Raw genomic sequence first — 27926 nt, 5'->3', positions numbered from 1 at the left:
TGCCAAGCAACAAGGACTCTCTTTTGTTTTGTTTTTCTGTCCTGGTGCCTTAATGTCCTATACTTCTTTTGGTAGAGAAAAGATATTTGCCTTTAAAAAAAAAAACTATCACTATTTAGAAAACCAGTTCAGTAACTTTATGTTAATAACCAATCCTCAATTATTGCAAATAGTGAGTTTTATAGTTAAATAGAAAGGAGTCATCAGAAGCAGTTAATTTACAGTCATCCAAAAGTCTAAAGAGAAAGGCCATGGATGTGGATTCACAGTACACCCCTGGAAAGATAAGTATCTCTGAAAGGTCCATCCTTTCAGGAAGAAAGGCTGTTGAGAATACAGATTACCCACACTACTATAATCTCTTAAGGAAAATGAACATGCCTTTTGTGAAGGGAGTTGAAGACAGACATAACTATGGCAGAATTGAAAAGAAATGCAACCCTACTTTTCTTAAATTTCACCCTTATCCCCCGTCAGTCTTGCCGGACTACCATTTACACTATCCTTATCCCCCACCATATGGGCAAGATTATCCATTATTTCCACTTCGGGATGATGTGCCCTTGGGTGATTCCTGTTCAGGGTTTTTGAGTCCTGGTGGTGATGCTGACTTAAAGCCTGGCATTGGCAGAACAATACCAAGTCTAGTGGACTTCAGTGATGTGAAACCACAACATCGAGTTCCCAGGCCAGACACAGGATTTCAAACAACACTGAAAAGACAGACCATTTTGTTAGAAGAACTAAAACAGGACAGGAGATGGAATTCCAGGGCAATTCCAGACATTTCTATCAGAGCAAGACTTGGAGGTAACGTGACATGGGCTTTATAATTTTTAAAAATTCAAACAAGACGAGCATGGATATAAGACTGAGTATTTAGCAGAAAATTTCACATAAAATTATGAAGAACTGAATAAGGAACTCTTATTTTTAAGTCATAGATTGCAAGGAAACACTAGCAAGAATGTTTAGCCTTTTATAAACCTGTTTGTAAAAAAAAGAATTTTTTAAATGCATTAATTAGGGTAAGTGACCAACACAAAGTGTATTTCAGATAATTTATTCTAGACATATGGATGACCTAATTTTTATGACCTAATGTTTAGTTTTGATAATTGTGTAGCATGCCTTTTTATCTGTCTGTCTCCCTTGAAAAAACAAATCTCTGGTGGTTATAAAGCGCTAGGTCACAGGAGCTGAAATGAAATGGGTAGATCATTGAAAGTAGATTTGGGGGTCTGCTAGGAAGCAACCCTTCCATAGCCCTGGACACAGAATCAATGATCCCTTACTGATAGCTATACCTCATGGCTTCTCCGTGAGAACTCCCAGAGAGTGTCACTGGCCTGGTACAGAAAGAGTGAGAAACACTTCCAAAGGAAAGCCACATGGAGTATTTTTGTATGGAAGTGTGTCTGGCAAGCAGGGATTGCAAGCAGGTTAACATCTTTGAGTATGTGGAAAGGAAAAGACCAAATGCTGAAGCAAGAGATGCTACACTTCTTCTAGTGCCAGACCCTCACCCACCTCCACTGCTCTTAGGCACCTGACCATAGACTAGAGGCCTAACGCGACAGTATGTGGAGAAACAGTGACACCACAATTTGCTGGAGCAGTGGGGATCCATGGGTCCCTGCCATTTCTCCACGAAGAGGGGCCATAATCACTTGGGACCTGGAAGGAGTAAGAATAAAGGAAAAGAAAATAAAAATGAAGGACCCCTCTTCCCAGCCCCACCCTGCAGATGCCCACTTTTGAACAGGCAGAGCAATTTGGAGAGATACAAGCATATGATAAGAGTTATGCTTTTAATTTTGCACTTCAGCTGTGGACTTAGCACATGTGCTTCAGGAAATCCCTCAGTTTGGAATTTCCATATAAAGGGTATGAATGAGGTTCGACAACCTATTTTAACAAATAAATATTTTCTAATCTCTTGGAAATGACACCTAATGAAATACAGTATTACCGAAAGCTCATGTAATTTTGCATTGAACCACTGATGAGTCCAGGTCAGTCTTGCAGACAGAACATCTTACTGATTCCGACTCTATGGAAAAGAGCTTGAACTCACTCTTTTGCTAATGTTTCAATGTAAAATAATGGTCAGTGTCAAGAATATGTCTTTAAAGGAACTGAAGTTGTTTTATCTAGTAGTCCTATTCTAGACAAGTATACCACTTTGCTGGTAAGCAGTAAACCCTAGCCTAGTGTAATTTTAAAAGCAATATTTTAGTTTGTAAGTTTTCCTAAGACTGGACTTTCAAAACATTATTACAGCAAATTAGAAGTTGAAGAAATAATTTATTAAAGCTAACATACAACAAAAATAGAGTTAATAGACTTTACATCAATAATTCAGTTGAAGTATAGGACTTGCTACCCAGATCAGTACAACAGAATTCTAAAGACCCTCTGGGCTTGAGTCCTGATAGAAGGCTTACTTGCACTATGACCCAGGGCTCTTTATGCCTATGTATCCATATTTGTAAATTCATGTACTAGTAATACTTAATAAAATATTAGTGGAGACTATTTAACATAACTCACGTAAAGATATTCGACATGAAGGAATGCACCAATAAATGTGAGCTATTAGAAAGTCCAGAATTTTCAATTCCTTGGCCATAAGAGTACTGCTCTTATAAAACTGTAAGGATTAAATGAAAAAAGACAGGTAAAGCTCTTAACAAAATTACTGGAACCTGGCTAAAGCATTCAATTAATAGTAGCTATTTAATATTAGCTGTTACAGTTTCAAAGAGTAATACTGGTGGCACATGGATTCAGTTCGATGTAACTTGTCCTAGGTTTTCAGTGATTTTGTAGATCTTAGAAATAATCATTAATTATAAATAATACTTTCAAATTTTAGCAAACCTAAATACACATAATTTTGAACACATTCTTATAAGAATGCCTTTCTAAAATTAATTATATTACACACCAGTATGCTTTTCAGTGGGGTTTCATAAATACCAAAAAGATATCATAAAAGATTATATTGCCAATTTCTTGCCTTATTCCAACTTTGTCTGGACAACTGGGTTCAGTAATTTTTTTGTTCCTAGTTGGCTTTCTTTCTCAGACACCAACCAAGTACTCTAAACTTACCCTAATTATATTCAAACTTTCATTGGTCTGTTTGCCTCTCTTTACAGCAGATGACACATCTTCCTTATGACAGGAAAAATAAAGGTTGTCACATCTCTGATTTCCCTGCGCTCAGGTTCCTAATATAAATACTCATAAGTCTTTGTATATCTTCTTGCTTTTTTCTTTTTAAGCCACTGTCTCAGCTCTGGTTGCTAAAACAAATCACAGACTGGGTGCCTTAAGCAACAGGCATTTATTTAGGGTGGGAAATCCAAGATCAAGCTACCAGCTAACTTGATTACTGCTGAGAGCCCTTTCTCTGGCTTGCAGAGGGCCTGGTTCTTGCTGTTTCCTTACAGGGCAGAGAGAGAGATAGACACGCTCTGGCCTCTCTCCCTCTTTTTATAGGGAGAGTAATCCTATCATGGGAGTCACACCCTCCAGATGGTATCTAAACCTAATCCCCTCCCTAATACCCCCAACCTTCAAATGCCATCACTTTGGGGGTAAGTGTTTCTTTTTTTAAAAAAATTAATTTATTTATTTGTCAGAGAGAGAGGGAGAAAGAGCATGAACAGGGGGAGCAGGAGGCAGAGGGAGAAGCACGTTCCTCGCTGAGCCAGAAGCCTGATACAGGGCTCGGATCTCAGGACCCTGGGATCAGGGCCTGAGACAAAGGCAGACAATTAACCAACTGAATCACCTGGCCATCCAGTAAAAGTTTCACTATGTGAATTGGGGAAGGGGAGGTCCATAACAATCCACCATTGTTAAGTGTATGGTTCATTGGTATTAAGAGCAATCTTCATCACTGCTCACCTCCTTAGCACTTTTCATCTTAAAAAACTGAAACTCTGTACCCATTAAATACTAACTTTCTAGGTCCTCCCCTCGTCCCAGTCTCTGGCAATCACCCTTTTACTTTCTGTGTCAGAATTTGGCTACTCTAGAAACCTCACGTAAGTGAAGTCATAAAGTATGGGTCTTTTTGTGACTGGCTTATTTCACTTAGCATAATGTCTTCATGGATAACAATATCCATGTTGTAGCCTGTATCAGAATTTATTTTTAAGGCTGAATAACTTTCTTTTTTATGTATATACTACATTTTGTTTATCCGTCCGTGGACACAAGTTGCTTCACGTTTTGGCTATTGTGAGTAATATTGCTATGAACATAGGGATTCAAATATGTTTTCGAGACCCCACTTTCAGTTCAATGGGGTCTATACCCAAAAGTGGAATTTCTCTATTACATGGTAATTCCATGTTTAATGTTTTAAGAAACCACCATACTGTTTTCCATAGTGGCTACTCTGTTTTGAATTTCCACCAACAATGCACAAATATAACTCCTTGCACTCGAGGGATAAACCTCACTTGGTCATGGTGTCTAATACTGTCAATGTGCTGTTAAATTCTGTTTTTTAGTACTTTGAGGATTTTTGCATCAATATTTACTAGGGATATTGATCTGTAGTTTTCTTGCAGTGTCTTTGTCTGACTTTGGGATCAAGCTAATGTTGGCTTCATAGTTTTTGATTATTGATTCTCCTTATTAGTTATAGATCTGTTTCATATTTTCTGTTTCTTAATGATTCAGTCTTGGTAGGTTACATGTTTCTAGGAATCTGTCTATTTCATCTAGGTTATAGAATTTGTTAGTGCACAGTTGTTCATGGTACATTCTTATCCTTTTTATTTCTGTAAAGTTGTTAGTTTGCAAACTCAAGAGTTCTTTGGGTGAAATCCAAAACTTGCTCTCATACAAGGAAGGCAAAGAGAGAACAAAGAAAGAGGCAGGCCACTCCAGATGGCTAAGTGGCAGGGTTAATAAGCAAGAGAACTTATATACAAGGCTTCTTCTCTTGGGCAGCTACAAGACAAGTAGATCTCTACACCTGGCCATTGGAATCCTAAAAGTTTATATAAGACCTTCACAGGGTTCAATTATCTATACCATCCAGATGGCCTCAACAACATCTTACTCTGGGCTACATTCTTAAAACAGCTCCCGCTGGGGGAATGGTGGGCAGAAGGTCCATCTGAAGGACAGGGGAGTGGATGAGAAGCCCCCCATGCCTGAGTCCAGTTCACAGGAAGTAACGTCCTCTTGATGGCCTCCTCCAACAAAAATCATTTGTACTGTCCCCTTTATCATTTGCGATTTTGGTTTATTTAAGTCCTCTGTTTTCTTCTGAGTCATCTGAGTCTAGCTAAATGTTTGTCATTTTTTTTATATTTAAAAAAACAACTCTTCAGGATGGGATTGGGAGGGAGACAAACCATAAGTGACTCTTAATCTCACAAAACAAACTGAGGGTTGCTGGGGGAGGGGGGTTGGGAGAAGGCGGGTGGGGTTATGGACATTTGGGAGAGTATGTGCTTTGGTGAGTGCTGTGAAGTGTGTAAACCTGGCGATTCACAGACCTGTACCCCTGGGGATAAAAATATATGTTTATAAAAAATTAAAAATTAAAAAAAATAAATAAAAATTAAAATGAGAAAAAAAAACAACTCTTGATTTCATCGATTCTACTGGTTTTTATTTTTTCCCCTTCTCTATATTGTGTATCTCTACACTGCTCTTTATTTCCTTCTTGCTAGTTTTGGGTTCAGTTTCTTTCTTTCTTTTATTTTTTCATAGTTTTTTAAGTTATAAATTTAGGTTGTTAATTTGAGATCTTTTTTTCATTAAGTATTTATACCTACAAACTTCTCTCTTAGGTCTACTTTTGTTGAATCCCATAATTTTGTTGTATTGTGTTTTTGTTTTCCTTTGTCTCAACATAATTTCTAATTTTCCATGGGATTTCTTTGGTTATTTAGGGGTATGGTATTTAATTTTCACACATTGGTAGTTTTATTCCATTTTATCAATTTCTACTTTGATTCCATTGTGATCAGAAAATACACTTTGCATGATTTCAGCCTTTTAAAATTTATGAAGACCTGTTTTGTGGCCTACAATATAATCTGTTCTAGGAATGTTCCATGTGCATTTGAGAAAAACATTGTTTCTACTTGGGTATTCTGTTGGATGAAGTGTTCTGTGTATATATTCTGTGTCAAAGTATTGTTTGACTCCTGTATTCCTTACTGATCTTTGTTGAGGTGTTCAATCCATTACTGAAAGTGGAGTATTGAAGTCTCCAACTATTACTGTAGAGTTACTTCTCCCTTAAATTTGGTCAATATTTGCATCATATATTTTGAAGGTCTATGTTTGGTGTAAATAGATAAAGTAGAAAACAGAAAAGCAGAAAAAAATCAACTAAACCTGAAACTGGTTCTTTAAAAATAACAAAATTGACCTACCTTGAACTATATTGAGAAAGAAAGAAACCTCAGAAAAGACCACTAAAAACAGTATTTTAGATGTTGAAAACATGTATTTCTAACTGTTAGAGGAGAGAAAACACATGAATAAGAAAATAAACATAGAATAGTCCTTCAATCTTTCCTTTAAGGTTTTGTTTCTTTAAAACTACATTATGGAAACATTTTATAATAAAAATAATAGGGCCTATGGAAAAATATGTTTCATGGCAACTGTTACAAACTCACTCAGTTTCATGAGATACACACAAAACCAACTCACAATGAAAGTATCACAGTCTCAAACATGTTAGATATCTAGTACGTGAAGAAATGGCACAGTACTTTCCTTGACAAGGGACTTGACATTTGTTTGGTGGCATGAGAGTGGTCAAGTGAGATTGTGGATTACGAGGAAGAGGGTGTGATCACTGGTCCCAAAGGTGGCCCTCGGTGGTTCACTCCTTCCCGTGTGTTCCTGCCACCCCTCCTGCCATGAGATGAGGTCTGTTTCCTTCCCACACTGATTCTGGGCTCTACCCTATATTAGCAACCATGCTGCAAGTGGAGACTTTTTTTTTTTTTCCACATTTCGATTGGGCCCCTTGGGATTCCTTCTCTGGATTCAGTCACTATTTTGCGAAAAATTCAACATAGGCCCATAAGGGGAAAAAAATAATAATAACAACAACAAACAAGTCACTGGTCAGGAAGCCCAGCTGAGATCCCTGGTAATAGTCTACAGCCACTCACCAGCCAGTGAGTGAGATAATTTTGGACATCTTGAGCAATCCCAATCTACGCCACATGACGTAGGAAACCCTGACTAGCTTCAGAGTCCTGGAAGACAATAAATGGTTGTTTTAACATACTAGCCTTTGGGGGGCTTTGTTTCACGCAGTAGATACTGAAACAAGGTAATGGAAATAGCATCATCATACTCAAGAATGAATGTCCTGACCCTGGGGTGCTTAGCTGTAATCTGTTGTCCTGTTCCCTATCTCCTACTCTGGTTTAAATATCAAGTTCTAAGTTCTGGTTTTTTTTTCTCTATTTTCCTCTTTTTCAAAGCTGTTGCTGCTATTGGCAGGGTAGTCTGCTGGAGGGTTTCCTTCAGCCAGCTGGGTCACAGAATTATCCTTATTCTCAAAATTGAAATAATCATGGGATTCCGCACTGCCTTTCTCACTTTGCCTTGATCTCTTGCCTCTGCTTCTATATTTTCTCTTGTTGCCGGTGACAAAGACTTAACAGCCCAACACAAAACCCATTTACTAGCTCCTGGTTTTGCGAGAAAACTGGGCACACTCAACCAGTTTTCTCTTTTCTGTTTTTTTTTTTCAATTAATTTAATTTTTTAAGTGTTCCAAGATTCATTGTTTATGCACCACACTCAGTGCTCCATGCAATATGTGCCCTCCTTAATACCCACCGCCAGGATCACACAACCCCCACCCCCTCCCTTCCAAAACCCTCAGTTTGTTTCTCAGAGTCCACAGTCTCTCATGGTTCATCTTCCCCTCCGATTTCCCCAACTCCCTTCTCCTCTCCATCTCCCCATGTCCTCTGTGTTATTCTTTATGCTCCACAAGTAAGTGAAACCATATGATAATTGACTCTCTCTGCTTGACTTATTTCACTCAGCATAATCTCTTCCAGTCCCGTCCATGTTGATATAAAAGTTGGGTATTCGTCCTTTCTGATGGAGGCATAATATGCCATTGTATACATGAACCATATCTTCTTTATCCATTCGTATGTTGAAGGGCATCTTGATTCTTTTCACAATTTGGCTATTATGGACATTGCTGCTATGAACATTGGGGTGCAGATGGCCCTTCTTTTCACTACATCTGTATCTTTGGGATAAATACCCAGTAGTGCAATTGCAGGGTCGGAGGGTAGCTCTATTTTTAATCTCAACTGGTTTTCTATTCAGGATCTAACCGCCCAAACCTGCAGTGTCTGGGGGAAGTCCACTTGAAGCTCATTTAGAATCCAGTTCCTTGCATTAGAGGTGTCCGTTTCCTTGCCTCAGACAGCCAGGGACTCTCTGCTCCTGGAGGCTACCCATGCTCCTCCTCACATGGTCTCCTCTGTCTTCCAAGTTCACAGTGGCGTGTCGAGACCTTCTCAGACTCCGACCATTCTGACTTCCCCTTTATCAGGGTTAAAGCAAATATTATCTTCAGGAAGCTGTTCTTAACTCCCCACAGTCTGGCTGGGCTAGTATTCTTCCTCTGCACTCCCCCAGCAGTTGGAGCACAAGGATTAGAGTTGCTACATGACACGAAATTATCTGCTAATGGGACTATCTTTTCCATTTGTTCATGAGCACCCCAAAACCGGGAACCCTTCTCCCTCTCTGTGTGTGCATCTACTTCCATTTACAGCACAGTAAATACTTGTTATAATCTGTGTGCTGATTTGCTAGTGTCTTAGGACTTCTGTCATTAGATACATTTTCTGCCTAGTAACCGACTCCTCCTTCACGTTGTGTCCATCCCCAATACACCCACATGCTCATCTGCAGATTCCCAGTTCTCAGCAGACCTCTTCAAGTAATGAGTAGTAACAACTGCACTGCTACAATTCTCTAACATGCATGTTCCAGAGCAATTCGGTTCTCACTGCTAATAAAAGTTGTTACATAATCCATGGACATGTCAGATAATATGATACAGTTTAGCTTTCATGTAGGAAGTATTTCTGGTGGAAGAAGAAAAAAAAACCCTTTATCACGTTTTTAACCCAACACACATAAATTTTTGTTTTCAGGTTGGACAAGCCCGCTGAAAGTCACTCCTCTATCACCTCGTCATGAAGTATGCTCTATCAATCACATGTATGCCTTTGATGAAGAATCAACGTGTACGGTGAGATTATCTGACCCAATATTTGTAATTAGTTTCTTTGTGCCTCTGATATTCGAAGCCCTGAAAAAAAAAAATTAGCTGCCATTCATGAAGTACTTCTTCTGTGCCAGGCACCATGCAGCCCCTCACAGTGATTGCGTGGTGTGTCTTATTTTGTGCCTTCCTACAACCAGACTATGGGGAGGAGGGCATGGTAAGTGCCAGTAGTGCCCAACCCAAGTGCCCTTTACTGGCAAGGGCATGCTCTTCTGGTAGCAGCGAGTGGTGGCCCCTAAATGGCAGACGACCAGCAGGCCGGAGGAAAGCACCCTGCCACACGGTCCCCTGAGACTTTGACCCATGGCCAACTGACTTCCCTGAGGAAACCTGTAAATCTAAGCTGAGTCCTGCTGAGACCACATTGTCCCTAGTTTCTTGTCCTGGTTCTACCCTGCTCTTCACATAGAGTGCTTCTAGAGTGCACCACTTGAGCAAAAATCATGTTTCTGTCCCTGCCTCTGGACAAGGTGGTGCTGTTATCTCCACTTTATTTGAGAAAGCTAATGCCCAGGGACGTTAACTAATTGACTTTAAACCCCACAGTAAGTATGAAACCAAAATTTGCACCTAGGTATCTTTCTGAACTTAAGGATTGTGTTAGTGACCCTTTTTGTATGTGGACTGAACAGTCTCTAAAGCCATGATAGTTAAATGAGTTGAAGACCTCGACAGATATATAGATATTTCAAGGTTTTCCTTTGGAAAAAAAATGGCTTTATTGAGATATATTTCATACACCACAGAAATCATCCGTTTAGAGTGTCCAGTGTTTTTTTATAAGATACAGTATTAAGAAATGTCACCATAATCTAATTATAGAACATTTCATTACCCCAAAAAGAAACCCCATACCCATTAGCAATGAAGTTATGAATACTTTAAAGAATCAGTTTCCATTTCTTAAGTCCCTTCCAAAAATTGCTCTTCCTGTGAATTTATCTGTGGTTGGAGTGTTAGATTTATTTCTAATTTCCTCCCCCCTTCCTTCACAATTTCCCATCCTAATTTTCCCACAGAGGGGACTGGAGAATACCTCCTGCAGCCAGCACTCGTACCATACAGTACAAGAATATGGAAAAAAAATTTCATTCAAAATACATGGCATCAATGCCTCCTTTATCAAGATGCCATCCACCCATGCCAGGGTTTTCTGATTTTCCTTGTCTATAGATTTTTCTTTATAAGAAAATCTTGGGACGCCTGGGTGGCGCAGTTGGTTGGACGACTGCCTTCGGCTCAGGGCGTGATCCTGGAGTCCCGGGATCGAGTCCCACATCCGGCTCCCAGCTCCATGGGGAGTCGGCTTCGCTCTCTGACCTTCTCCTCGCTCATGCTCTCTCTCACTGTCTCTCTCTCTCAAATAAATAAATAAAATCTTTAAAAAAAAAAAAAAAAAAAAAAAAAAAAAAAATCTTGACCTTAGAAATAGGGGTAATTTGGCCTATTTTGAGCTATTCCAACCTCAGATAAAATGCAGAATTTTGTCACCAGGGTAAAGAAAATGTGTACTGAATAGTTTCACTTATTCTATCTCTAGACTTTTCAAAGAATCCATTGCTCCTGCAGGCAAGTCCTTTGAGAACAAATCAAAGTAAACATTATAAGAAATTGAAGGCACTGGTGCCTTTTGTTTTTCATGTTAGCTGCAAATCCATGGCAAGTCTCCATGCTTTATCTAGTTATTTATTTTAGAGTTGGAATATTGAAGTACGTGCTTGTCATGCAAATGCTTACTCACAGACTTATTTAAATTTAAAATAAGTTTAGACTTTTTCTTACCAAAAATAAATCTGGATATTTTACTTCTTGTAGTGGAAGTTTAACCAGGTAAATGGGACAATACTTGCAATGGAAAACAACTAGATTAATATTTCTTTTTTCTTAAAATTTCAAAAAGCTAATAATGGAGAGAGACGTTACTAGGTCAACAAAAAGAAGGAAACTCTAAAAATTAAGCTTCGCACACAAGGCCACTTTGGCCATACAGGAATTTACCATTCTAGAAGGGAAAACTACAACTTTGAGTTGGATGTCGTGGTCTCATAGGTGTAAAAGATCAAATGTTGGAATTGATCTCTGAAAACAACCACTGCTTTGGGATAAATGCCTGAAAGCTTGCGGTTTAGAAGAAAGGCTAGATCAATAGGAAAAAAGCCCTTGAGCAGATTAAAGCCTGGCTTGGTCCAAGTAAATGAGAACACTTCGTGTCTTGAACTGGCATTAAGGGAAACTTAGGATGCTGTCCTTTCCAGGATGCAGGCAGACACAAAACTTCTTTGCAGAAAGATAATGTCTTATTAAGCCTTAAATTATTTCCATCAATAACTTTTAAAATATAATGTCCGGTATACAACCAACGGTAGCTAAACATGTAAAGAGGAAGAACACCGTGACTCAGAATCAGTAGGAAAGAGAGAAAACAAAAAGGGACCCAAATTGATTCTAGACATTGAAAATATGCAAGGAGAGAAAAGATGAATTCAGGGTTTCTGTAAAGAAATTAAATATTACAAAATGAGGAGTTAAGAAATTGAGGGGGAGAAGTAGTTCCAGAACGGAAAAGTATAACAAGTAAAGACCTGGTAAGTGCACAGTGCAGCAGATCTGACACAGAGAATTGGGGGATTGGTAGAGAAATGAGGAAATACCATTTAGGATCAAACACAAATACACAAGAAATGGAATAAGAAACATCGAGGATACAGTGGAAAAAGAAGAACATGTATTTATTTGAAATCCCAGATGTATAGGAGAGTAGGACAGAAGCAACATGCGCAGATGCAATTACCATATCCACCATGTGCTCAATTCTGGAGTTTCCTGGAGGGTACCCTCACATTCCCTTCTCTACATTGGGAGGTAAGGCCCCACAGAAGCACCACATACCACAGCAATGACTGTCACTGTTCATCCCAGCACCAAGGAAAGTGGCAACACAATTTTCAAGAGAGAGCCAAAGCATGGAAGACACATGAATGGACAGAAATAGGAAACTCCTGAAATTTTTCACATTGTTCATGGTAATTGCATGGTTTGGAATCTGGACTCAGCTGTCATCTTTTATCAGCTCTAGCAAAATGTGAAATTCTAAGAAGTTGAGGCATTTATGATGTTGACCATGATGAAGGATCTTAATGTGAATGATGTTAAGGTTTTAGGACATAAAGGAAGATGTCCTCAATGTCTTGTCACCGAACCTAAGAAGTATCTAGGATCAGTAGGTTCCCATTGAACCAGATTCCAAGATCACTAAAGCTGAAGTCAAATAGCAAATTTAGCCCCTCTTTTATAAAATAGCACACACTAAACATGTAGAGAACAGAAAGAGACAAAAGACACAGCTGCAAGAGAAAAGCTATTATAAGGATTGACTTTGAGAAAACAGTGTCAATGATACATTTCTGAAAACAAACGTTTCATAAAGAAACTGAAGATACATAACATACAGAACTGGCAGCCTATAAAGACTAATCAGGAAGTGGAAAAAATGGTGTACTGAAGAAAAATCCAGATGCCAATGAAAGATGATGCTATGATACCTATGATCTACCAAAATGATGATGACCAGTGATATGAACCTCCAGAAAAGGAGGAAGCATCCATTTCAGACATTGCTAGAGAAGACTTAGACATGGGTGCAGAAGAATTAATGGTCTCCCTGTTGAAGAACAGTAAGAACACACAGATTTCAGAATCTTTGTCCCTACAAGAGGAAGACCGATCTTACCCACACATTATCCAGCAACCGTATCAATGCATGATCCACAGGACACAGGTGATTGTGACAGATCTTGTGAATCACTGAGAAGGGCACAATACAAGATATTTTATTTTTTTAAGATTTAATTTATTTATTTGGCAGACAGAGATCACAAGTAGGCAGAGAGGCAAGCAGAGAGAGAGGGGGATGCAGGCTCCCTGCTGAGCAGAGAGCCCATTGATTCAGGGCTCAATCCCAGGCCCCAGAGATCATGACCTGAGCTGAAGGCAGAGGCTTTTCCTGCTGAACCCCCCAGGCACCCCAATAAAATATATTTTAAATGAATTATTGTCAATTCTGATTTAGTATACTTTCTACAAGTGAAAAATTAATGGGATTTTGCTTTTCTGCATCCTTTCTTTTTGACAGTAGATCCATTGGTTTTAGTTGGTTCTTGGTTCTGTCTCTAACATAGCTCTTATTATGACTTACATTCACATGTGGTTTTCAGAGAAGATACAGAAATTACACTGATGATGTAGCAGCAGTTGATTTGTCAAAGATTCAATACTTATTAGGATATAGCATTCAGAATGTTAGGTGGATTGTTGTCACCTCTACGCTAAACATAGATTTCTTTTTTTAATCTGAAAAGACACTGAATTATCTGTTCACAACTGTTACTGATCAGAGTCATTATAAACTGTGTGACAATTAATAAGAAAACAGGACATTGGTAGATTTAGTATAGACAAAACTAAATATAGTAGAATAACACAGCACAATTAGCAAGTTGACCTAATAGATACACCTTTTTGCAAGGACCATTAATAAAAATGGTCATATTCTGTATCATAAAACAACCAGAAATTTTTCAAATATATATATTTTTTAAATTTTTGCCTTATTCTTTTAATTTCAGTGTGATTCACATACAGTGTTATATTAGTTTCAGATGTATAATAGATTCATCAGTTCTGTACATTTCACAAATATCTTAAATCATACAAATATGTTCTTTGACCACAAGACAATTATGACAGATCAGAACATCCTAGAAAATTATGTATTTGGAAATGTAAAAATATGTTTATGAATGAGTAATGCGTGGAAGAAAAATCATGAAAGAAACTAGAAAATTTCTTGAACTGAACTATAATAGTAATATTGTAGCAAAATCTGTGAGAATGAGTTATAATAATTCCTAGAGGAAATATGTTATCTGAAATGAGTATGTTATAACAGAAGGAAACCTAAAAATTTAAGAACTGAGCAAGCTAGAAAAACACAGCAAAATCAATTTTTTTAAGCTGGAGGAAGAAAATAAGAAAGATAAAATAATAAGGAAATGGAAAACAAATGGTTTTAAAAATCACCAGATTTAAAAATCACCAGAAGTTAGTTTATTGAAAAAAAATTGATGAATTTCTGCCAATGCTGTTCAAAAGAACAAACAAATGTAGCAGTTAAGGAGCCAAATGTAATGGCAGCTCCATAAAACTGTGCTCCTCCACGTGGCCTTAAAAGCAGAATAGGACAAGCAATAGCATACAAAAACTTTCAACATATTTAGAAGAGAAATACTAAACTTCAAATTACTGCAAGTTTAAAGAAGAGAAAGAATTATTTGTTCTTTGGGTGTTGAGTTTGCTAAGTTCTTTAGATTTTGGACACTAGCCCTTTATCTGATATGTCGTTTGCAAATATCCTCTCCCATTCTGTCAGTTGTCTTTTGGTTTTGTTAACTGTTTCCTTTGCTGTGCAAAAGCTTTTGATCTTGATACAATCCCAATAGTTCATTTTTGCCCTTGCTTCCCTTGCCTTCGGTGATGTACCTAGGAAGATGTTGCTGCGGCTGAGGTCGAAGAGGTTGCTGCCTGTGATCTCCTCAAGGATTTTGATGGATTCCTTTCTTACATGCGTTTTGAGTCTATTTTCGTGTGTGGTGTAAGGAAATGGTCCAATTTCATTTTTCTGCATGTGGCTGTCCAATTTTCCCAACACCATTTGTTGAAGAGGCTGTCTTTTTTCCATTGGACATTCTTTCCTGCTTTGTCGAAGATTAGTTGACCATAGAGTTGAGGGTCTATTTCTGGGCTTTCTATTCTGTTCCATTGATCTATGTGTTTTTTTTTGTGCCAGTACCATGCTGTCTTGATGATGACAGCTTTGTAATAGAGCTTGAAGTCCGGAATTGTGATGCCACCAACTTTGGCTTTCTTTTTCAATATTCCTTTGGCTATTCGAGGTCTTTTCTGAATGCAAGCTGGTGCAACCTCTCTGGAAAACAACATGGAGGTTCCTCAAAATGTTGAAAATAGAACTACCCTATGACCCAGCAATAGCACTACTGGGTATTTACCCTAAAGATACAAATGTAGTGATTCGAAGGGGCACGTACACCCGAATGTTTATAGCAGCAATGTCCACAATAGCCAAACTATGGAAAGAACCTAGATGTCCATCAACAGATGAATGGATAAAGAAGATGTGGTATATATTCCCAATGGAATACTATGCAGCCATCAGAAGAAATGAAATCTTGCCATTTGCGACAACGTGGATGGAACTAGAGCATATCATGCTTAGCGAAATAAGTCAAGCGGAGAAAGACAACTATCATATGATCTCCCTGATATGAGGAAGTGGTGATGCAACATGGGGGCTTAAGGGGGTAGGAGAAGAATCCATGAAACAAGATGGGATAGGGAGGGAGACAAACCATAAGTGACTCTTAATCTCACAAAACAAACTGAGGGTTGCTGGGGGGAGGGGGGTTGGGAGAAGGGGGGTGGGGTTATGGACATTGGGGAGGGTATGTGCTTTGATGAGTGCTGTGAAGTGTGTAAACCCGGCGATTCACAGACCTGTACCCCTGGGGATAAAAATATATTATATCATTAGAGAGAGAGAGAGAGAGAAAGAAAACAAAAAACCCTAACAAGTCATACTTTGAGCCCTTAATTAATTAATTAATTGGTAAATGAGGACAATCTTAAAAAAAAAAAAAAGGGCATGGTAGAGAGAAGCCACCCTTCATCTAACGACCACTGACAGAAGATAAAGCAGACTGTCAGTCTGCTGACAGAGAAGGAATTGAAAAGCACACCTGATTTGAAGTGGCAGTTTTTCAGCGGCACTGATCATGTTAGAGAAGTTTGAAAGAAAGAGTCGGGGATGCCTGGGTGGCTCTGTCAGTTAAGCGTCTGCCTTTGGCTCAAGTCGTGATCCCAGAATCCTGGGGTGGAGTCCCTTATCAGGCTCCCTGCTTAGTGGGGAGCCTGCTTCTCCCTCTGCCTGCTGCTCCCCCTGCTTGTGCCCTCTCTCTCTCTCTCTCTCTCTGACAAACAAAAGAAAGAGTCACCGTTTGGAGGTGGGGTGATAAAAAGAAAAAAAATGAGGGAAAGAGGAAAAACTAATATTCTAAAAGACAAAAAGAATGAGTTGAGCGGAAGTTGCACAACCCTTCTGGTAACAATGATCTGCCACAGGAAAACAACTTATTAGAGAAAGTGCTGCACTTTGCTACACTGACAGAAGGGGGCAGCATTGAACTAAAAATAGCTCAAACCACACCAAATCCATCAAATGAATGGAAGAGAACTGGATAAATCTGTTCCAAGAAATGGTAACAAAACAGAAAACAAGAATCAAAATACATTAATGAAAATAAGAATCAAAAAAAGAGCCAAATACTTTAATAAGAATACAAAACACCAAATCAACTATAAAACAGAAGAAAACTGTACTATAATATTCCAAACTGAATTACATGTTTCAAACAATCATTTGAGGATATGAAAAGCTGCCTTCACACAGAAATTTAAGAAAATAAATCCAAATAAAACTGACAGTGAAAAAAGTGAAAGAAATGGAAATTTCATTCAGAAATTAAGAATTACACTGTGCCCAAGGGAAACGAGATTCAAATAAAAATTTAAGGAGGAACAGGGGTACCTGGATGCCTCAATTAAGCGTCTGACTTCCGTTTCAGCTCGGGTCATGATCTTGGGGTTGTGAGATTGAGCCCCACATCTGGCTCTGCACTCTGTTCCCCCTGCCCCCCACTTGCACACTTGCTCACCTTCTCTCTCTCTCTAATACAAATAAATCTTTTAAAATTTTTAAACAAGGGGCATTGAGAAAGGCAAGAAAATATCCAGCAGAAGAAAAGAAGATGGAGAATCAGTTAAAAATACCTGAGTGAAACTGGTTGAGATGGAAGAAAGGCAAAAAAGAAACAATGTGTGTATATATATAGATATATATACATATGGAATCCCCCAAGGGGAAAAAAAAGAAAAGCAATGGTCAGGCTGGAATTAGTCAGTTCAGCCAGGGTCTGTGAGCCTTGCACCATTGACGTTTTCAGCTGGATTCAGCTGGATCAATTCTTTGCCATGGGAGACCATTGTGTGCAATGTAAGGTCACAGGCAACATTCTGGATGCTAGTAACATCCTTCCTGGTGGCTGAAAGTCCCTCTCTGAAGCTAGACAACAGACAACAACGTAAACCAAAAGAAAGTACAAAATAAAATTTTTTAAAAAATAATAAAAGACATTAAGGAAGCAAAGGACACGGAGTATCAGCTGTTCCACCCACTTTTCTGCCTTGAACATATAGAAAATTGGACAAAATAAGAAAAATGATGGTTTCCAGACACTGGACAAAAGGTAGTGAAGGACTAGAAAGTCTAAAGGAGGGAAAATAACCATGCGAACCCTGTGTTTCACTAACTTACTGCCCGGAGGCAGTTTCTGAGCCAGTCGTGGACGTGAAGGCCATGCCTTCTTGAGTTGGGAAGACAGGGAGTGGAGTTCGGGGCACCCAAGGCATCCAGAGTTTTAAGATTGGGGTTCCAGAAAGGAGGGAGTTGCGGAGCCAGTGCTCTGGAGAGCTGGGGAAGAGAGTGTGTGCGTCTGCGAACACTGATCTGTAGACTGACAAAAGGAAACGGCTGAAGTGGAGGAAGATGTTGTCTAGAGGACTGCACAAGCATGACCGTCCTCCGAGGCTTTCATGGGGCAGGGCGTGGTCCAGGTCCCCACTTGTAGAACACGGGATGTCAGGCAAACTGTTTAGAATGATATCATTATCGTAGTCAGGGTTAATCAGCCCTACTCTAATGGTTCCTATGCGCTTGCTTGAATAGGTTAAAAGAAGCCCCTCAAACACCCCCTGATTTTAATTACTTAACTTTGTGCTGGAAAAAAATCTAACATATTTAAGAGTAAAACAAGTTTTAGCAAGCAATAACCTAAGATCCAAAATAGGTATTCCAAGGAAAATGACTCTCATGCCAAGAAGTAGGAAAATATCACCCAGAGTCAGGAGGAACAACAAATCATTATTACCATACCTGGAGGTGGTAGATACAAAGAAACAAGCAGACAAGGATGTGCAAACAGCTATTACAAATATGTTCTGTATGTTCGGATGGTAGAGGAAACCACAACCATGGAGATGGGGAAAATGTGTGATGTAAACAAGACTCAAGAGGACGTTAAGACATGAAAGACACGGTAACTAAAATGGCATATAAATGGGTATAGTTTTAGGAGCAGACCAGATACTGTAGGATAAAAGACCAGTGAAACTGAAAACATAGCAAGAACCATCCAAAATGAAATAGAAAGCAAATAAAGTATCAGTTAGCTGCAGGATGATATCGAGCTGTTTAATATACCTGTAATTGGAGTCCCAGAAAAAAAGAAAGTGGGAAAAATGGGCAAACCATGGCCAGTGTTGTTCCTAGATGATTATAAATCTACAGACACAGGAAAATCAACAAGTGCCAAGCTGTATAAAGATAAAGGAAACTATGTACATAAATTATGGGAAACAATGATAAAAAGAACATCTTAAAACAGCTAGAGGAAAAAATAAATTATATACAGAGGAATACATATAAGAATGACACTGGGCTCTTGTCAGAATCTGTGTGCTGGAAGAATATGGAGACACGTATTTTAAATATCAGAAAGCATTAATTAAGAGTACATTAACTAGTGGGGCGTGTGGGTGGCTCAGGCGGTTAAGCATCCTACTCTTGTTGGTTTTGAATCAGGTCATGATCAGGTCGTGAGATGGGGCCCACCCTGGGCTCCAGGCTCAGCAGGAATCTTCCTGAGATGCTCCCGCTTCTGCTCCTTCTCGCTCCGCCCCTCTCCTACTTGTGCTCTCTCTCTCAAACAAATAAATGAATCTTAAAAAAAAAAAAAAAGCATCACTAGTAAATTTCCAAAAGAAAGGCAGAGTAGACATTTTCAGGAAAATAAAGCTGAGGGACATATTGCCAACAGACCTGAAGGAGGTTCTTCAGACAAAAGAATATGGTGTACGTGGAAATTTGAGTTTATACAATGGGATGAAGTTGAGGTCAAGAGAAATGGTAAATATGTGGGTAAATAGAAAACACTGTTTTTCATTTTGAAATTCTTTAAAATACCATTGAATGTTTAAGCCAACAATAGTAGCAATGTATTTTGGGGGTACAGCACATGCAGAGCTGAATTGTGCAACAATAGCACAAGGGAGGTCAGGATGAAAATAGACATATGCTATTATAATTTTTTACACTATTCATGAAGTGGTATAACATTATACTTTAAACCCTAGAATTAAAGATACATACGTCTTACAGTGACAGTAATAACAGAAGCCAATCAATCAATCAATCAATCATAGGCAATAAGCTAATGGGGGAGACAAAATGAAATTTAAAAAAGAAAAAAAAAAACCTCAAACAATACAAAAGAAAGTAACATAAAAAGGAAAAGAACAGAAGACATAAACAATAAATAAAACTATATTTATAAACCAAGTTATGTCAGATGTTATGTTGGATACAATTTAATATAAGGAAATTGAAAGTCAGCAATTTTTATGCTAGAGAAAAAAATTCCATACCCAACTATATGCTGACTGCAAGAAAACAATGTAAAATAGAAAAAGAAGAGTAAGATGGGAAGCCCTAAGTTGTTTTGTAGTTTCAGTGCTATCCAAATCAATATCTTAGCTGTATTTATGTAGAATTTGACAAGTTCTTTATAAAATAGATACAGAGAAGCAAAGAATCAGAAGTAACCAAGAGTACTATTAACAAAAGGGAAAAAAAAATCAATGGTCATTTAGACCAAAACTCTCAGCAAATGAGACTTAGAAGGGAACGTCTTCAATCTGATATAGGGCATCTGTGAAAAACCTGAGGCTAAAGGAAATAATGAAAAAGACCAAATGTCTTTCCCTTAATATCAGGAAAAAGACAAACGTGCCTGCTATTACCACTGTCATTTTCCATTTAGTGGAGAGGATAGCTATTGCAGAAAGGCAAGAAAAAGAAATAGAAATCATAAATATTGGAATGGAAGAAGTAATTCCAACTCATGTAGAGATGACATGATATTTAGGGCTTTTTTTTTTTTAAGATGTATTTACTTGAAAGAGAGAAAGAGGGAGCATGAGCAGGAGGGGCAGAGGGGGAGGGAGAGAGGATTCCAAGCAGACTCTGTGGTCAGCATGAAGCCTGATGCGGGGCTTGATGTCATCATGACCCGAGCCTAAATCAAGAGTCAGATGCTTAATCGACTGTGCCTCCTAGGTGCCCCTGACATGATCATATTTGTAAAAAGTCCTCAGAAATCTTCAAACCAAGTGTTAGAAATAATCGAATTTATCAGACGCAAAGGCTTATTGTTATTGTATAAAAATCAATTGTAATGTTACATATCAGAAGCAAACAACTGGAAAATGAAAGGTTAAAACATTCCATTAACAATAGTACCAAAAACCACACAAGATTTGATTTAAAACCATGCATTTTTTTTAACTGAAAACTTTGGTACATTACTGAGTGAAATAAATGAGCAAAGACCTAAATAAAAGAAAAATAAACTAGGTTCCTGGGTCAGAAGACTTGTTGCTGGATTACTATTTCTCCAACTGGCCTGGAGATTCAGTGCAAACCCTATCTAAAATTAAAACAACTGGAAATTCCAAGAGTGGCAAGGATACAGAGCAGTGGGATTCTAATGCCCTGTTGCCGGGGATGCAAAATGGTACAACGAGTGTGGAAACTCTTGAACACTGTTTAGACGGTGAACCTACACCTGTGCTGGCTGTAGACAGCCACTCCACGGCTAGATATTTACCCGAGACATATTTAAATACATGTCCACGTGAAAACTTGGACATAAACATGTTGAAAGCAGCTCTATTCGTGACAGTCTAAAAATGGAAACCAGCTAAATGTTTATGTGCATGTGAAAGAGTGAACCGATGGTGGCCGATCCGTACAATGGAAGAGGAGTCAGCAGTTAGATCGACCGTAGTGATGAGCCTTGCGACAAGACAAACTTCCAGAATCATTATACTGCGTGAATACAGTCAGAAACAAAACATGACGCACCATGGATTCTATGTAGATGAAATTCTGAAAACGCAAACCAAGAAGACGGACAAAAAGTGGATCAGCTGTTGCCCTGGTCTGGGAGGAGAGGGAGACATGGATGGCAAAGGGGCGTGAGGAACCTTTCAGCAAAGTGTCAATGCTCTGAATCTGTTACAGTCGCTTCACGGTTGTACACGACTGCACAGCCTCCTCGGACTGTATGTGGTAGTGGATGACATTCATTGCAAGTACACTACGACTCTGTACAATCTGTTTTCTGTTAAAGAGTGGTCTTGTAAGCCACTTTAAGCCAGTGAGGTTGACAACATAGATAAAATGAACAAATGGTGTAAAAACACAACTTTCCAAAACTGACACAAGAAGAAAACCTCAGTGGACCTATGTCTGTGAAAATACTTTTGCGGATTATCATAACACTTTTTACAGAGGAAACACTAGGTGGAGGTAGTTTTACTAAGGAATAAGATCGAATGTTTAAGGGAGAAATCATGTCATCACATCCAAATAATCCATTGAGGAAAATAGAGCTCTGTCACCAAAATGTAAACTATATTACAACAAAAAATTACAATCTAATATGTCTACAAACAAACAAAACAATCCTTAGGAAATTTTACTAAGTTAAATTTGGCAATGTATTAAATAGATAATACATCATGATGAAATAGAGATCATCCCAGGATTGCAAAATTGGCTTACCATTCAGAAATCAATGCCTATGATTTATTGTATTAACAGAATTTTAATATATATATGTATATATATATAAATCATCCCAGTCAATGAAGGCCAAAATACAAAAGAAATCATTTTTTCCAGTGTCTAGAAATTGAAAAATAAGATTATAAAAATACCACTATAATAACATTTTTTAAAAGATTTTATTTATTTATTTGACAGACAGAGATCACAGGCAGAGAGGCAGGCAGAGAGAGAGGGGGCAGAGAGGCTCCCTGTTGAGCAGAGCCGATGCGGGGCTCAATCCCAGCTGGGATCATGACATGAGCTGAAGGCAGAGGCTTTAACCCACTGAGCCACCCAGGAGCCCCTATAATAATAACATTTTTAAAAACTATAATGTTAGGAAAAAAGTTAATAAAAGATGTTCAAAGATCTGCATTGAAAATGATCTCAAAATGCTGAGACAAATAAAAGATCTAAATAAATTCAGACATAACGTTATTTTCATGGAGTGAAAAACTCAGTATTTTTTAAGATATCAATATTCAAATTAAGCTCCAAATAGTTGCAGTTCTTTCCCTACCATAATTCTGTGCCTTTTTAATACAAAGTTGCTTTTGTCTCTGAAATTTACATTAATTTACATCTTGAAAAAAGTAATGTGATAGGAAAGTGATTCTACCTGATTTGAAGACGCACAACAATGCTGCGCTAAGACAGTGTTGTTTTGGTGTAATAACAGAGAAATCAACTGAACAGAATTGAGAGTCCAGAAATAGACAGTTTTTACACAAAAGTAACAAGACGGTTCACTCGTTTACATGCAGTGTTTTCAACAAACAGTCTCGGAACAGCTGGACATGCACGTGGGAGGGAGCCCTGTACCCCTTTCTCATACCGTCACATAAATTACTTTGTGCTGGCCATTGACCTGAATGAAAAAGCTAGCACGAAGAAGGTCCTACAACAAAATACAAGATAAAATATCTGCAGTTGGTGGGCAGCGTTTCTTACAGAGGATATCAAAATCACTATGTCTAGAAAAAAAATCATTCTGTCAACACTAAAGTCCTTTGCTCTTTGGACCACTGTTAAGGTAAAAGTGTGAGCCATAGACAGGAAGAAAGCGCCTGCAGCATCTGTCAAGATCTGTGGGGTAAGAACTCATGCGACTTGATATTAAAAATATTTTTTAATACCTCAAGACTGAAATAAATATTTCACGAAAGAAGACATATAAATGTCCAACAGGCACATGAAAAGGTGTTCATTTTTAGTTGTGAAGGAAGTACAAATGTTAATCAAAATGGAATAGTACTGAGTACCGACCAGAAAGACTAAAATTACGATGCTTGGAAACCATCAAGGAGCTAGTATGATGTAAAAAGAGAGGCAAAGAATTCTTTTTTTAATATGTGTATAATTTGAAATGTTTTTTTCAAAGAAAAGAAAAAGATGCTTGACAACACCGTATGTTGGTGAAGACAGAAAGCAAATGGATTTCTCAAACCTTTGGCATACCTTATAAAGGGACACGCCTATACCGTGACCCGGTAATTCCATCTTTAAGTATTTACCCAATAAAATCAAAGTACGTGTCCACGAAGAGACTTGTATAGGAACACTGGTATGTAGCAGCTCAATTAATATGTACACAAAAAATCCGTAGAAAAGAAAATGGATTAACAGATCATGGAATGGAAAGTATTCAATAAAAAAGTGTAAACCAGAATGTTAGAGAATCTCACCAATATTAAAAGCCAATATTAAGGGGCACCTGAGTAGCTCAGTCAGTTAAGCATCTGACTCTTGGTTTCAGCTCAGGTCATGATCTCAGGGTCATGAGATCAAGCCCGGCAATAGGATTTGTACGGAGTGGGCCGTCCACTGGAGATTTTCTCTGTCCTTCTCCCTCTGTCCCTCCCCTCCCAATAAATAAAATAAATCTGACAGTCTCTTCAATAAATGGTGCTGGGAAAACTGGACAGCTATATGTAGAAGAATGAAACTCGACCATTCTCTTACACCGTACACAAAGATCAACTCAAAATGGATAAAAGACCTCAACGTGAGACAGGAATCCCTCAGAATCCTAGAGGCGAACATAGGCAGTAATCTCTTTGATATCAGCCACAGCAACTTCTTTCAAGATACATCTCCAAAGGCAAAGGAAACAAAAGCGAAAATAAACGTCTGGGACTTCATCAAAATCAAAAGCTTCTGCACAGCAAAGGAAACAGTCAAAAAAACAAAGAGGCAACCCACAGAATGGGAGAAGATATTTGCAAATGACAGTACAGACAAAAGGTTGATATCCAGGATCTATAATGAACTCCTCAAACTCAACCCACATGAAACAGGCAAACACATCAAAAAATGGGCAGAAGATATGAACAGACACTTCTCCAATGAAGACATACAAATGGCTATCAGACACATGAAAAAATGTTCATCATCACTAGCCATCAGGGAGATTCAAATTAAAACCACATTGAGATATCACCTTACACCAGTTAGAATGGCCAAAATTAACAAAACAGGAAACAACATGTGTTGGAGAGGATGTGGAGAAAGGGGAACCCTCTTCCACTGTTGGTGGGAATGCAAGTTGGTGCAGCCGCTTTGGAGAACAGTGTGGAGATTCCTCAAGAAATTAAAAATAGAGCTTCCCTATGACCCTGCAATTGCACTCCTGGGTATTTACCCCAAAGATACAGATGTAGTGAAAAGAAGGGCCATCTGTACCCCAATGCTTATAGCAGCAATGGCCACAGTCGCCAAACTATGGAAAGAACCAAGATGCCCTTCAACGGATGAATGGATAAGGAAGATGTGGTCCATATACACTATGGAGTATTATGCCTCCATCAGAAAGGATGAATACCCAACTTTTGTAGCAACATGGACGGGACTGGAAGAGATTATGCTGAGTGAAATAAGTCAAGCAGAGAGAGTCAATTATCATATGGTTTTTCACTTATTTGTGGAGCATAACAAATAGCATGGAGGACAAGGGGCGTTAGAGAGGAGTAGGGAATTTGGGTAAATTGGAAGGGGAGGTGAACCATGAGAGACTATGGACTCTGAAAAACAATCTGAGGGGTTTGAAGTTGGGGGGGGTGGGAGGTTGGGGTACCAGGTGGTGGGTATTATAGAGGGCATGGCTTGCATGGAGCACTGGGTGTGGTGAAAAAATAATGAATAATGTTTTTCTGAAAATAAATAAATTAAAAAAAATAAATAAATCTGTTTTTATAAAGGCAATACTAATAAGCCAAAAAAAAAAAAAGCCAGTTTCAAAAAAAATACATAATTCTGATTCCAATTACATGAAGCCAGGAGCAGGCAAAGCTAAGTGTTAGTAATAGAACATGGAGTCGTGGCTGCCAATGGGGAGTGAAGATCAACTGAGAGCAGAAATGAAGCATTTGGGGAAATGACAAAAATATTCTGTATTCCGACTGATATACTGGCTATATATATATATATATATATATATATATATGAGTTTCTCATTTAAGTCAAAGTGATTGATTAAATTGTACAGTAAAAATCTATACCTTTTCCTGTATGTAAATGTCTCAATTCTAGAATTCAGGATTACGAAGCTTCCTTTCAGAATTGTCAAAGAATGAGGTTGGTTTGTTTTTTTTGTTTTGTTTTGTTTTCCACAAATCCTCCCTATCACCTCAGATATATTGAGGTGCTACAGATGTGTCAAAGTGCTACACATATTTTAAAACCAATACTTAGCTGAGCTGAAAAGCAAGAGAAGAGAGAAGATGTAGTTTCCAGAAAGGAAGAGAACATTTAGTTCTAAAAATGGTTGTGTCACTGAAATTACATTTTTCATGGGGGAAGCTTTGGGTAACAGAGACCCCAATACGCTGTGATGGGGACACTATAAATGTTTAATTCTCTTTTACATAATCCATAGTTTCTGGACTATCTTGTGGTTTTAGTGTATAATACTCTCCTAGAGTCATTCTTTTGGACATCAGGTTAGAAGGATAGAAGCAAAATAAGAGATGGACATCCTCCTCTTTCTAAGAACTTGTTCCAGAAAATGCACGCGTCACTTTAAATGATGTTGGCTGAACTCAATATTGCACTAGCTGCAAAGGAATTGTGAAAGAATTATCTTTAATCTAAGGTCATGGGTCCAAATAAAAATGGGCTTTTTTTTTTTTTTTTTTACTGTAGAAATGAATGAACTGGTTTTGGCTGAAACCAAAGAGTATACGGGCTAGGATTTTAATACCTACATAAGAATGGGAGTCTCAGATCTCATGATAGATATTTGGAATTGAGTTTTCTGTATAAATTCAGGTACCACAAAGGGCTATCTCAGCAATGAGCAAGAATTTGAACAAATCTTTACACACGGTTGGGAAGTTGGCTATCTGACCCAGACAATAAATTGGAAAATACCATATATCATCCATGAAGAAACAGAAACTTTGTTCTGTATCACGGGGATACATGGATCACAATTTATTAGGACACATGTAGTGTGGGAATACCATATCCTAAAATTTAAAAAAAGAGAAGGAGGAAGGGGAGAGGGAGCAGGAGGAGAAGAAGAAGAAAAGCTTTGTACCCAGAAAAAATAAGCAATGCTCCACAGCAACATTTCCACGAAGTGGCATTGACATGTAGCATCCCATAGAAAAAAGCTATCCCTAGAAGAAACCACAGTCAAAATCATGATCTGCAAGTGAAAAAGGTCTCTTGTGAGAAGGTGTCAGCAAACCAACAGAAGGGGGGCATCTTACCCAAGGACCCTCAGATAATAGAGCCATCTGTATATACATTAACTTTCATGAAACTGAATTTCTAAGGAAAGAACAGGACTTAAGGAAGATATGAAAAAGAAACAAAGCAAATTCTTTAAAATCAAGCATTTATCTTTAAAGAAATCATTAAATACTTTTGTTTCCTCTGTGGTGGAGTAAGCTCCTAAAAGACTAACCCTCCCACCAGTAACAACCCCAGACTCTGATGAAACACAAATCCACTGGGTCAAGACCTCGGATGATTGAACAAAATCACGTAAATTTCAGAGTTAAAACTTAGAGGATGAGTTCAGGGTGATTTTCCCCTTGTGGCCTCAAGTTTGGCTATGTTCGGGCAACTAGAGTAGTTAAAATTTCAATAGAAATCTCTGTCTTTATGACCTAAAGAGATGAAAGAATGGAGCATGCACCAAGAATTAAAGGAAAGAATCCAAGAAGGGAGACAGTCAGGGAGGGAGCCAGAGTTCCGTGTGTGAACTTAGCCCAAGTGTTTGGCTGATGTCTGGACTCTCCTTGCTCAAAACAGATTCTGATCAATCCTATCAAAGGCTAACAAGGTACCGATCTAAGATCTGGCTATTATACAAATCACACTCAGGAATAATGCAGAATCCAGGGCCTCCTCAACATTAAAGGTACAATGTCCAACATAAAATCCAAAATTACTCAACATACAAAAAACCATGGAAAATGGGATAAACTCACATGGGAACATGCTAGAGGCTAGAATTATCACACAGAGATTTTGATACAGCTATTGTAATTGTGCTTAGTGCCATAATGGAGAATATACTTATAATCATAAGACAGGAACTTTCATCAAAGAAATAGAATGCAAAAACAGAGCCAAAGAGGAATTTTAAAACTAAAATTTCAAAATCTTAAAATAGAAATGATATGGGATTACTTAGCATAAAGGATATGACAAGGAAAGTATGAAGGATTTAAAAGTAGAACTTGGAGAGAGTGAAAAAAAAAGGAACTAAAAATAAATGAACAGAGTCCC

General features: G+C 38.3%; 1 protein-coding gene across 1 annotated transcript in view; it reads left to right on the top strand.

Moving 5' to 3' along the window:
- The first annotated feature begins 251 nt into the window (after nucleotides 1-251).
- SPATA48 (spermatogenesis associated 48) overlaps nucleotides 252-27926 on the top strand; it is a 63471-nt gene continuing 35796 nt past the window's right edge. Inside the window, exons 1-2 of the mRNA XM_044244504.1 lie at nucleotides 252-810; nucleotides 9195-9292. Of these exons, the coding sequence (XP_044100439.1) occupies nucleotides 252-810; nucleotides 9195-9292 (657 nt within the window). The remainder of the gene's footprint in view (nucleotides 811-9194; nucleotides 9293-27926) is intronic.

Source organism: Neovison vison, chromosome 4 (assembly GCF_020171115.1).
Source record: "Neovison vison isolate M4711 chromosome 4, ASM_NN_V1, whole genome shotgun sequence".
Classification (NCBI taxonomy): domain Eukaryota; kingdom Metazoa; phylum Chordata; class Mammalia; order Carnivora; family Mustelidae; genus Neogale; species Neogale vison.
This window is presented reverse-complemented; position numbering and strand designations above follow the sequence as displayed.